The 13211-nt window shown below is 52.8% G+C and overlaps 1 protein-coding gene across 6 annotated transcripts in view; it reads right to left on the minus strand.

Annotated features, from left to right (window-relative positions):
• The window catches only part of LOC116941918 (uncharacterized), a 122745-nt gene that overhangs the window by 17253 nt on the left and 92281 nt on the right, over positions 1-13211 (minus strand). For all 6 annotated transcript variants that reach the window (XM_076067679.1, XM_076067686.1, XM_076067693.1 and 3 more), the window contains 6 exons: positions 12532-12695; positions 11915-12017; positions 7757-7903; positions 5083-5217; positions 4151-4279; positions 2311-2439 (listed from right to left, as the gene is read on the minus strand). In XM_076067679.1, the coding sequence (XP_075923794.1) occupies positions 2311-2439; positions 4151-4279; positions 5083-5217; positions 7757-7903; positions 11915-12017; positions 12532-12695 (807 nt within the window). The remainder of the gene's footprint in view (positions 1-2310; positions 2440-4150; positions 4280-5082; positions 5218-7756; positions 7904-11914; positions 12018-12531; positions 12696-13211) is intronic.

Below are 13211 nucleotides of genomic sequence, written 5' to 3' on the forward strand. Positions count from 1 at the left end.
GAAATCGTTACACCTTTAATGAACAGCGGCGCGTCCGTGTCATGCAATGCGCTGTGAACCCCGTGTCCCGAGCTCGATTCCAACTCACAAACAACACCTGGGGCGATGTCTAAACGCATCAGCACTCGGGGAGACAAAGGCGGCCGGGCGTGGTGTACGGGCACACCACCCCTTTGTGTGTACCATGCCGGCATTCGTAAAAGTTGCTACAGTACTCGCCATCAGCACTTGCCCGTGAGGCTATACGGGAGATCTTTGGGGGGAGTGGTGGTGTAGAGGTTAGCGCGCTGCGCTATGAATCCACACGGGTTCGATTCCCGCTCACGGCCAACACCAGTGACGATTATCTGAACCGGTCTCGGGCCTCCCCTAGGTCGACTCAGCCTCAAATGAGTACCTGGTGCGGTGTGTAAACATTGCCACTAGGGAGACAAAGGCGGTCGGGCGTGGTGCTGGCCACCCACCCACCCCCTCCTGTACCGTTCCGGCCTTCATAGGTGCTAACAGCACTTGCCCTTACAGTCTGTTACAGGCTATATAGGGGATCTTTGTCTTTACTCTTTGGTTCTATTGGGTAAAGTCACGTAGGTAAAAAATAAAATAACAAAAAATCAGGTGAAGGGACCAACCTGTCCGGAGGACAGCGTTGTACGTATGTGTGTGTACGTGTGTGTGTGTACGTGTGTGTGTGTACGTGTGTGTGTACGTGTGTGTACGTGTGTGTACACGTGTGTGTGTGTACGTGTGTGTACACGTGTGTGTACACGTGTGTGTGTGTACACGTGTGTGTGTACGTGTGTGTGTACACGTGTGTGTACGTGTGTGTGTACACGTGTGTGTACGTGTGTGTGTGTACACGTGTGTGTACGTGTGTGTGTGTACGTGTGTGTGTGTACATGTGTGTGTGTACGTGTGTGTGTGTACGTGTGTGTACGTGTGTGTGTGTACGTGTGTGTACGTGTGTGTACGTGTGTGTGTACGTATGTGTGTGTACGTGTGTGTACGTGTGTGTACACGTGTGTGTGTACGTGTGTGTACACGTGTGTGTGTACACGTGTGTGTGTACACGTGTGTGTGTGTACACGTGTGTGTGTACGTGTGTGTGTACACGTGTGTGTACGTGTGTGTGTACACGTGTGTGTACGTGTGTGTGTACACGTGTGTGTACGTGTGTGTGTGTACGTGTGTGTGTACATGTGTGTGTGTACGTGTGTGTACGTGTGTGTGTGTACGTGTGTGTGTGCACGTGTGTGTGTACGTGTGTGTACGTGTGTGTACGTGTGTGTGTACGTATGTGTGTGTACGTGTGTGTACGTGTGTGTACACGTGTGTGCGTACGTGTGTGTACACGTGTGTGTGTACACGTGTGTGTGTCTTCTCGGCCACGGTCATTCCCTCCCTTCTCTACGCTTGCGAAACGTGGACCCCCCTAATGGAACATCTTCGCCGGTTAGAAACATTTAGGCTGGCCTGCCTACGATCCATCCTGGGTTTAACCAGACTGGATTGTGTGAGGAGCTCACAAATCCTTGAAAGATCTGGGCAGGGTCCCATCGGTGAGCTCCTCCGCCAGGCAAGGCTGCGATGGCTGGGTCATGTAGCCCGCATGTCCAGCCACCGCATGCCGAAACAGCTTTTGTTTGGCCGGATTGAGGGGGCTAAGCGGGCGCGGCACGGGCTAGAGAAGAGATGGAGTGATGTGGTACAGGAGGACGTGGAGCTGAGTGGACTTGCCGATGACTGGTACCAGCGGTGTCAAGATCGGCCTCTGTGGAGGAGGCTCGTGAAGGATGCTACTGGGCAGTTGGAGGCAGTCGCCCTCCAACAACAACGGAGGGCGGAGGAGCGACGCTCACAACAGCGAGCGGAGCGCCGGGTGGCTAAAGCACAGCAGGTTGGCACAGTAGGGGGCACAGGTGGTGCATCAGCCAGTCATCTCAGTCAGTCGACCCGTGGCACCTGGGTCTGCCCCGTGACCTCCTGCCAGCGGGCGTTCGACACTTCACGTGGCCTCAGGGTGCACATAGCCTGGCACAAGCGTCGTGGTGACGTCACCGCCACTTAGTGGCGAATGGCGGTTGTTGTTGTTGTTGTTGTGTGTACACGTGTGTGTGTACGTGTGTGTGTACACGTGTGTGTACGTGTGTGTGTACACGTGTGTGTGTGTACACGTGTGTGTACGTGTGTGTGTACACGTGTGTGTGTACACGTGTGTGTACGTGTGTGTGTGTACGTGTGTGTACGTGTGTACGTGTACGTGTGTGTGTGTACGTGTGTGTGTGTACGTGTGTCTTAGCGCGCGGTCCGTACGCCGCGTGCAGTGCGCTCCCATCCACCCGGCCGAGCACGTGCAGCTCCCGTCGCGCGCGCTGCACCCCCCGCCGTTGTGGCAGCTGCACGTGTGCAGGCAGTTAGCCCCCCACAGGCCCGGCGGGCAGGCTGCACGCACACAAAGACAAAGGACCCCCGTATAGCATTAATAGGCTGTGGGGGCAAGTCCTATGAAGGCTGGCACGGCTGCGCGAGGGTAAGCGTTGTAGTCAGAACCACGCCCTGCTGCCTTTGTCTCCCCCCAGCGCTGACGTGTACCACACCACGCCAGGTCTTCGTTTAAGGTGGAGTCAAACTCGAGGATGTTTAAATATTCGCCCCCTGGTATTCGTCGCAATCGAACTCGGGTTCTTCGCTCCCCCAACAGGCCGCACAGACACAACAACAACAATCGCCATTCGCCACTAAGTGGCGGTGACGTCACCACGACGCTTGTGCCAGGCCATGTGCACCTTGAGGCCACGTGAAGTGTCGAACGCCCGCTGGCAGGAGGTTACGGGGCAGACCCAGGTGCCACGGGTCGACTAACTGAGATGACTGGCTGATGCACCACCTGTGCCCCCTAATGTGCCAATCTGCTGAACTTTAGCCACCCGGCGCTCCGCTCGTTGTTGTGAGCGTCGCTCCTCCGCCCTCCGTTGTTGTTGGAGGGCGACTGCCTCCAACTGCCCAGTAGCGTCCTTCACGAACCTCCTCCACAGAGGCCGATCCTGACACCGCTGGTACCAGTCATCGGCAAGTCCACTCAGCTCCACGTCCTCCTGTACCACATCACTCTATCTCTTCTCTAGCCCGTGCCGCGCCCATTTAGCCCCCTCGATCCGGCTGAACAAAAGCTGTTTCGGTATGTAGTGGCAGGGCATGCGGGCTACATGACCCAGCCAACGCAGCCTTGCCTGCCGGAGGAGCTCACCGAAGGGACCTTGCCCAGATCTTTCAATGATTTGTGAGCTCCTCACACAATTCAGCCTGGTTAAACCCAGGATGGATCGTAGGCAGGCCAGCCAAAAAAGTTTCTAACCGGCAAAGATGTTCCATTAGGGGGTCCACGTTTCGCAAGCGCAGATAAGGGAGGGAATGACCGTGGCCGAGAAGACCTGAAGCTTCGTGCGGAGCGACAGACCAGGTAGTTTCCACACAGCGTTGCGCAAACGATGAAAAGATATTGCCGCTCGACTGATTCGGAGTGAGACCTCTGCTGTTAAACTGGAGCCGGTCATAAGCATACTGCCCAGGTATGGGAAACTCTCCACTCTCTCCACAACTGCCCCATCACTGATTGGGAGTTGTGGGGGTGGAGTGTCCGATGGTACAAAAGACCTAGGCAGGTGCTTAGTTTTGGTGGGGCTGATGGTAAAGCCCCATCTCTTAGTGGCACGCTCCAGTCTCAGCAGCAGCGTCTCCAACTCCTCCTCTGAATGAGCAGCTATTACCAAATCATCGGCATACATAACGTGGTTGAGCGATAGGGAGCCATCCCTTGACCGCACCCGGGCATCAATCAGCCTCCCATTATATCTGTACCAAATGGAGATTCCCCCGGTACAGCTATTGAAGGCTTCACGAACTACGTGGTCAAAATAGATGTTAAATAATGTGGGAGCCAGAGGACATCCCTGTCGCACCCCAAGGTGTACAGGGAATTGCTCTGACTCTCGGCCACGTAGTTTTACCCGGCCCCGCTCACGGATACAAGCACACACACACGCGCATGTGCATGGGGGTGGAGCGGTGGGACAGTGGTTCGCGCGCACTGCACTCGGCACCCAGCGTCGCGTGACCGCTGCGTGGCGACAGGACGCCTCCTCCTCCTCCTCACCCTGCGAGCAGTCCCGGCCGAGCCACCCCGGCGTGCAGTGACACGTGCCGTCCACGTGGCTGCAGGAGCTGTTGTTGGCACACGCACACTCCTCCCGGCACCCGCGCCCGTACCTGCCTGGGGGACACGCTGGGGGGTCGAGAGGGGGGGGGGGGGGGTTAATCCAGGGGTAGGAAACACGTGGCTCTTTAAGGACCGCTTCGTGACGTTTTCGCCACGTGCATTGCGGATCTTGAAATATTGAGGTTTTGTTTGACCGAATTCGAATGATAAACGGCTTTCATTGTTATTTTGGGTTGGTGGCCACTGGGTTAATCAAATGATTAAGCTCAATAAAATCAGGCCTTAAAGGATGAAATACTTTATAGGCAACGTTTCAGGAAATTGACCTTTTGCATAGCAGTCTAAATGTATTTGTTTAACCGGCTGAGAAGGCGAGCGACCAGGGCGTCGTTTGTAGGATTTCACGACCAATATGATTCTAAATGAGGGAAGTCTCGTTTGCAAGCGTGACCTGGGTTACCAAAATGGTCAAGGATGCTATAGTAAAAATATTAATAATGTGTCGTTTTATTTGTATTTAAAGGCGTCGTTCATGCAAATTGCATCTTAAAATGCTACAGAATATGCAACGCGCACAGCTTTTGCACAGAGGCTCGGGAAAAGCAGAGACGCGATTCGGAGGCAGCCAGAACCGGCGCCAACAATTGCCAAAGCTCTGTGATCCTTTATTGGGATGTTTGGCCAATTCCATTCACGAGTGGCTTACACAAGTGGCAGGCCATCGGGAGGACGCCGAGAAAACCCACGAGGCTCAAAGCCGAGGGCGGATTAACCTCTATCCTTATCGAGAGCCTGTGCAATGGAAACAAAAACCGATGATCTATTGGGTTAATCGACGAGTAATTGACGAGTTTGTGCGTTGGGCGCACCCTGGTCGCAGAGCTGCCCCGTGAACCCGGGCAGGCAGCGGCACTCCCCCGTCACGTGGTGGCACGGCCCGTTGCCGTGTAGACACTGGGGGCAGGCCTGGGCACAGCCGAGGCCGAAGGTGCCTGGAGGGCACACTGTGGGGTCCGGGGTGGGCACGATGAGGATGATGATCAGTCATTACAATGGTGATTATTATCGTGATGATAAGATGGTCATGATTCGGAACGACAGTCAATAATTGATGATCGTTATTTGTTGTCCTTCCCGTCGCACCGCCTGGTTAGCGCGGTTGGCTACGTACGGTGCGAAAGAAGTTCAACGTGCAATCATAATTATGAATGTGATTATTAAAATAGGCTTAATACATATTTGTAAATCACAGGTATACCTACGTGCTCTCTCGTCTGATTACGTGACATTACCTACCGAGTAGATGACACGATACTGATTACTGCTGGCCGCTCTCCGGATGACGTGATTGCTAAGCTCCAGGGTGATTTCAACAAACTACAACATCAGCTAGTTTCTCTTAAACTAGTCCTGAATACCTCCAAAACCATGGTGCTATGCTTCTCACCAGGTCTAAAGCAGGAAGTTATTTTTCCCCAATTACATTCCTTAAATAATTATCAAATAGAGCAAGTCAAGATCTATAAGTATATTGTTGTCATCCTGGATTCAAAACTGAATTTTGAAGATCACATTGATTATATTGGTAAAAAGACAAAAATAAAAATTGGTTTTCTGTATCGACACAAGCACTGCTTCCCCCCAATGTTCCGTTTGGAATTGATAAAAGCTACCATACTGCCTCTACTTGATTACTGTTACATCGTGTATAAATCAGCCCCAAATACTGCACTGAAGAAGCTTGATTCCATCTATCACTCGGCCTTAAGATTTCCATTGAACTGCCCATATAGGACTCACCACTGTGATCTCCACATTGGGTCAAACTTAACATCTTAATCTAAGTTGTCTTGTGGTTGTTGTTGTTGTTTGACTTGCATCCCACTGGGATTTTTGCCCACAGCGTTGGTGTACGGTGCTTTTTCAGGAATATTTTTGCTGTTTTTTCCTGTATTTTCTGTTTGCACAGTCACATAGTCACTTTAAGATGTTTTCTTGTTCATGTTTTTTGTTTTTTGTTTGTTGCGGTTGCACCCGATTCAAGAGCCGAATGGCTCACAGGGCTATACCAAATAAATGAAACTGAAAACTGAGACTTATGCTAACCTGCCTGCCTACCTGGGTACCTAACAACGGTGGGGGCGGGGTGGTGCGAGGGGCGGGGCCAGGGGGGGGGGGTGGCTCATCCAGCAGTGGATTGGCCAAATATCTCTAAATATGCATGGTTGTGTTATAAGAGCTGCTCTGTGTGGGGATTGTTTTGGATTGCAAGACGAGGGCAGCGTCATTCCACGTGGCCCCGTGTAGTAATGTCCCGTAATCCATCACAGACTTCACTTGATATTAATGCAGTGCGGGCCGATTGCTCATGTAATGATAATAGCATTTACGCGAGCTTTAGTGGAAAACAAAACAACATTAATCCTATGCAGGTTATTAAAATCCATCTTGCCCAAGTACGTACGGTACGCACTCGATGCTGCGGTGCATGCGCGCGTGTGCGTCTGTGACGAGGGGCTGCGGACGTGTGTGTTCCATGTATCCGGTGATGACATTTGATGATATGTTAATGATCAACAACGGCAACGATAACAATTTGCAGCCCCCTTGTCAATCCAATGATGGATGAACGCCTTCTTCCAACGCTGTATCACTTACGGGGGGGGGGGTTGTTTGACCATACTTCACCACGCTGGTCAGTGCGGGTTGGCGAAGGGCGGAGGAGGCCCAGGGCCGGTTGTTCAGACATCACTCGCCACTGATGATGGTAGTCGTGGTTGGGGAATCGAACTCAGATAAGCGGGTTCGTGGCTTGATGCGAAACTAACTATTTATTTTTATTTTACCAGGTAAGGCCCACTGAGCTATGTAGCTCTTTTTCAGAAGCGACCTCGCCACAAATGATAGCTCATTTATAGCTCATGTAGAGCATCCAAATACTCTCAACTCGTGTTTTGAGTATTGCAGCGTTAACCGCTGCACAATTGCACCCCATTTTTTTCCATCATAAAACGTAAATTCATCATTTGAGATATTAATGGATTAAAATGTCTAATTTTAAAACGTAATGGACGCTAAGTGTTTCCATTTATTTGTGCAACTTGTTTAAGTTGAAATATGAAATATTTAGAAGAGATGTACGTCTGATTCAAACCCCAATACAGTATTCTCAAAGTCCATGTAATTTATGAAATGCAATTTACGATACGAGGTTATATTTAAGCGTACTGGCGTCGAGTGGCTTAACGCAGCTTGTCTGATTTTCAACAAATATAATTAAACCAAAAATGCATTTGCTGAGTCGGCGAAGGCTGCGGAACACATCGATAACGCAATCTCACACTTAACAGCGGGGAAATTAATTCATTGAGACGCATCAACCGCGCTCCGTGGTGAGCGACGTGGGGTCCTATGCGGGTTTGGTGTTACCGACGTGGCGTGGAGTGGCATGGGGTCGCGTCGTGTGGCGTTGCATGGGGCGCCGTGGTGTAGCGGCGTGCGTAGTGTGCTGTGATGTGACGCGGTGTAGCGTTTTCCGGCCACCTCTCTGGCACGTCGTGCCCCTGTATCCCGCCGCACACTCGCACGCCCCGTCCGCGGGGCGGCAGGACGCGCCGTTGTGGCATCCGCACGTGCGCGAGCAGTTGGGCCCCCAGCGACCCGGGGCACAGGCGCTGTCACAGCGCACCCCTACCGGAGGGCACGGGTGCACACCGCACACACAAAGCAAAGATGCCCCATATAGCGTCAACAGACTGCTGGGACAAGTGCTGTTAGCGAGCACCTGTGAAGGCCGGGCCGTCTCTGTCTCCCGAGTGGCGTCGTTTAAACACCGCACCGGGTGCGCATTTGACTCTGAGTCGACCTAGGGGAGGCCCACGACCGGTTCACACATTTGTCACCGATGTTGGTCGTGAGCGGGAATCGAACTCGGTTCGCTGGGTTCGTAGCGCGGCGCGCTAGCCGCTACACCACCGCACAGAAATACACACACACCCACAGCGCATCAGCAAAACAAGATATACATGCCCCGTTTTGCCGCATTGAATTATGCAACGCGCAGAGCATCCAAGTCGCGCGTTAAGAGGTTGACCTTTCCAGATGCTCAACTCCCAGCGACAGAGCCAAATCGTAAAAAGCCAAACTACCTCCACGCCTTGACCAGCGTGGTGAAGTATGGTCACACGAGCACTCATGCTTGACACGGCGTGGGGAGGCCTCTATCCAGCAGTGGGTTAAGAAAAATCTCGATTACTAAGAAAAAACACGTTATATTATTCAAATATTAACAATCCTAATCTCTTTGATTTAAAGCTTTCGTGACTGCAGTAATTCATTTCTTAGTTCTTTCAGTAAAGTCACGTTGAAGGGAAACAATAAAATAATAAAATATATAAAACAATAAAAATTCTCACGACGTTTCGACCATAACACAAACGGTCGTCATCAGGTTTGTCGGTTTGCTTAAATGTATTTATTTTTATGCAAACCGACACACCTGATGACGACCGTTTGTGTTATGGTCGAAACGTCGTGAGAATTTTTATTGTTTTATATATATTTATTATTTTATTGTTTCCCTTCAACGTGACTTTTCCGAAAGAACTAAGAATATGAATCCTAATCTCATCATTAGTAGCCTTGATCTGTTATTATTTCAACACACGGACAACAAAATCGGCTCTTTTGCAGTAGTGCCCGATGGAATGTTGCAGAACTGTGAGAGATGGCGACAGCTTGGAGATTAATGATATCGAACAGTGGATAATACACGGCTGATCCAGATTATGACGATCCACCAGGCCTACGTGCGAAAGCAGCGATAGTAATAATAACCCAACGGCAACAAGTGGGGCGCTTTGCTCATCGCGGGCTGAGAAAATACCAGCGAGGATTGAACCCATCCGCCGCCTCCTCCCTCCCCTCCTTCACCACCCCCCCCCCCCCCAGAGCTCTCCTCCAACTGCCGTCACCCCCCCCCCCCCCAGGGCTCTTCCTCCTCTTCCTCCTCCTCCAACTGCAGTCACCCCCCCACCCCCCAGAGCTCTCCTCCTCTTCTTCCTCCTCCAACTGCAGTCACCCCCCCCACCCCCCAGGGCTCTTCCTCCTCTTCCTCCTCCTCCAACTGCAGTCACCCCCCCCCCCCCCCAGAGCTCTCCTCCTCTTCCTCCTCTTCCTCCTCTTCCTCCTCCTCCAACTGCAGTCACCCCCCCCCCCCCCCAGAGCTCTCTTCCTCCTCTTCCTCCTCCTCCAACTGCCGTCACCCCCCCCCCCCCCAGAGCTCTCTTCCTCCTCTTCCTCCTCCTCCAACTGCAGTCACCCCCCCACCCCCCAGGGCTCTTCCTCCTCTTCCTCCTCCTCCAACTGCCGTCACCCCCCCCCCCCCCCAGAGCTCTCTTCCTCCTCTTCCTCCTCCTCCAACTGCAGTCACCCCCCCACCCCCCAGGGCTCTCTTCCTCCTCCTCCAACTGCAGTCACCCCCCCCCCCCCCCCAGAGCTCTCCTCCTCTTCCTCCTCCTCCAACTGCAGTCACCCCCCCCCCCCCCAGAGCTCTCCTCCTCTTCCTCCTCCTCCAACTGCCGTCACCTCCCCCCCCATCTCTCTGCGGGCTCCACTACCCCCCCTGACAGCGACAAAAAAAATTCCGACTTAACAATCCTACTCTTCCTGTAACCCGGCAACTTCACACCGCGACCGTGGGCTGGCCAGCCAGCCATCATCACCCGTGGACATGGAGAGACGATTAGTATTCTGAGATTCAACCGCCTCCAGGTTTAAGGGTGCACAGAGGGTGGAACTTTAATTTTGTGCGTGCGCGTTTGTAGGAGGATGAACGCAGCATGATTAAACAAAAAAAACAACTCATATAACATTGCGGTCTGTGCCGAGTGCATCTACAAACAGTTATTTTCGGTATCAGCCGTGGGGTGGTTCGCGGCCACGATGTACCGACGTTTCTGGCGCTGCGAGCTTCTACGGGATCTGAAGTCGAAAGGCGTCTTCGCAATGCACGACAAATTACACCGTGAAGCGTCGTTGTGGAGAATGTTAATGACAAAATAACTGTCGCTCATCCCCCCCCCCCCCATAGGTCTGTTCATGCACACACAAAGCATTCAAAGGATATTTTCTGTATGGTTTTGTGTTGAACGAGGAACCATTTACCTTCAGGACGGGAAATCGCAGTTCAACAAAATTGATTTAAGCAAGCCTGACCCTGCTGATGAGAGGTACTGAAGGTTGGAACCGGTCTCAAAGTAGTGCTCATGTTGAGCCACTGCTGCTGATGATATTGCTCTCCAAGCTGGTCTTCACGAAACGGATGAACACGTGGCACAACACGAGAACGCACATGCCGTGTCGGTACAGGGCATGGGGCACGTGCGTTACCCGGACAGTCGAACTATGAGCTTGATGCTTGATTAATGAAAAAAACCCCAAATGTTAAAGTTATCTTTGCGCATGCCATTATAGCGCTGTAATGATGATGTAGTCATCATCATCCGTGGCCACTCTACTACTGGATGAAGGTCTCCCATAGCGATCGCCAAACCGCACGGTCACGAGTTGCACTGAACGCAGTGATAACCCTCAACACTGAACAATCGTTGATTTGAAGCTTTCGTGACTGCAGGAATCCATACTCTTTGGTTCTTTCGGTAAAGTCACGTAGGTAGAAAATAAAATAAATCACGACGTTTCGGGCGCAACACAAGCGTCCGTCATCAGCCACCTGATGATGGTCGCTTGTGTTGCGCCCGAAACGTCGTGATTTATTTTATACCTAGCGTGACTTTACCGAAAGAACCAAAGAGTACTGAACAATTGCTTCTGTCAGTGTGGTTGTCAGGACTTCACGTGAGATTGTTCGAGTTTTGTGCCTCGTACGAGTCGTGTCTCCTCGTGAATGTGAGGTGTGTTCTACGCTCACCGCGGAACACGAGTAAAGAGAGCATGGGGGGCATGGGGGGCATGGGGAGCATGGGGGGCATGGCTATCTTCCTCCAGGGAGTTGGCTACCTTCCTCTCTCCGGCGGAGTGACGGGGTTTGGTGAGGAGCGACGCGGGCTGACGGGGTCGGCGTGTGACAGGGGGAGATAATTAGGGACGCGGCGAGACGCGTGTCGCTTCTGCTGCCACTTCGACGAGAGGAACAGAAAATAAAAATAAAAATAAAACGCGAGTGGCGGAGCGAGACAGAGTGGACGCCGAAGCAGGGGGGGGGGGGCGACGTGGCGGGTCTCGGGTGGACGGACGGACGGCGATGCAGGTGGGAGAGACGCAGGAGGGATGGGACAAAGAGATTTAGCATAAGGAAGGACGTAACTCTGGGCAAAAGAGCAGACGGCTCGATAGATGGATGGACAGGTGGACGAAAAAATAAGTGGACAAATGGACAGAGATGAAAGATGGACAGAGCGTAAGGGCGGACAGATACGACAAATGAGTGAAAATATAAATGGGCGAGTGAAACGGTAGATGGATACGTGGAGTGACAGACGGACAGACAGAGGATGGGTGAACGGACGGACTAAAAATATATATAGAGAGAGGGATAGCACATAAAGCAAAACAATGAAAAAAATAAAAAAAACCCCCCGAAATGATGAACGAAGCAAAGTGCCGACTAAACCGAGCACCTTCTTGTTTACTCTGATCGTAAAAAAAAAAAGAACGGACGGACAGGCGGACGGAACGAACCGGTCCATCCGGAGTGGCAGAGGCAGCGCCCTGTGACGCGGTCGCACCGCTCCGCGTGGCCGCAGTCGCAGAGCTCCCGGCAGCCGAGTCCGAACGAGCCGGGCTGCGAGCAGCAGACCCACACATACAAAGAAGAGACAAAGACCACCCGTATAGCCTCAACTTCACCGCTGGGGGGCAAGTGCTTTTAGCGAGTACTCATGAAGGCCGGCACGGCACACAAGAGGGTGGGTGGCCAACACCGCACCTTGTCGGCCTTTGTTTCCCCAGTGCATTTCAGGCTGAGTCGACCTAGGGGAGGCCTAGGACCGGTTCAGATAATCGTCACTGGTGTTGTCCGTGAGCGGGAATCGAACACGGATCACCGGGTTCGTAGTGCAGAGCGCAAAACCGACACACTATCGCTCCCCAAAGAGAAAGATTCCCCGTTTAGCCTCAACAGACTGTTGGGGCAAGTGCTGTTAGCGGCGAATCTACGGCACTCCCCCCCCCCACCCCCACGCACATATTATATATCAGCCTTACACATTAACATACATACACACTCCCTCTCTCTCTCTCTCTCACACACACACACGTGCATGCACTCTCTGTCTCCACTTCTCTCACTCTCTCACCTGACACGCGAGCTCGCACGCGTGACCCCTCCACCCTGGGGGGCACGCGCAGTCCCCCGACGCGGGGTCGCAGAAGGCGGGTGGGCGGCAGCGGCACGAGCGGTTACAGCCGAGGCCCCAGCTGCCCTGGGCGCACGGCAGCGAGCAGTCGGGGCCGTGCCATCCTGAGCACCGCCAACAGCGGGGAAGACTCCAATCACACGGACGTCCGGTGCTCACGACTCGCCGCACGACTAACGCTGCCCGAGCTTTGACCCGGGCAGTCACGGGGAGTGGCATCTCTGCGTTCGGGGGTGGCAGGAATTGATTTGTACCGACCTCCGTGATGAACGGGATCGCAGAACACTGCACGGTTTTGATAGCCTAGTCTAGAGTGGACAAGGTGGCTATCCTACCCCCCCATGGGAGTAGGATAGCCAATTAGCACAGTTGTCTACGTACGGTGCGAAATAAGTTCAAGGTACAGTAACATACACGGCCCAGCTCTCCGTGATTACGAGAAGTGGGAAGCGGTTGGGCAGTGGTTAGCGCACTGCGCTACAAACCCGGCGACCCAAGTTCCATTCCCACTCACGATCAATAACAGTGGCAGCATTATTGAACTGCTCCCGCATCTCCCATAGATCTACTCTGCCTAAAATGTCTACCTGGTGCATGTGTAAACATCATCGCTGGGAAGT

Source organism: Petromyzon marinus, chromosome 1 (assembly GCF_048934315.1).
Source record: "Petromyzon marinus isolate PM22_M1 ecotype Great Lakes invasive population chromosome 1, UKy_Petmar_22M1.pri1.0, whole genome shotgun sequence".
Lineage (NCBI taxonomy): Eukaryota > Metazoa > Chordata > Hyperoartia > Petromyzontiformes > Petromyzontidae > Petromyzon > Petromyzon marinus.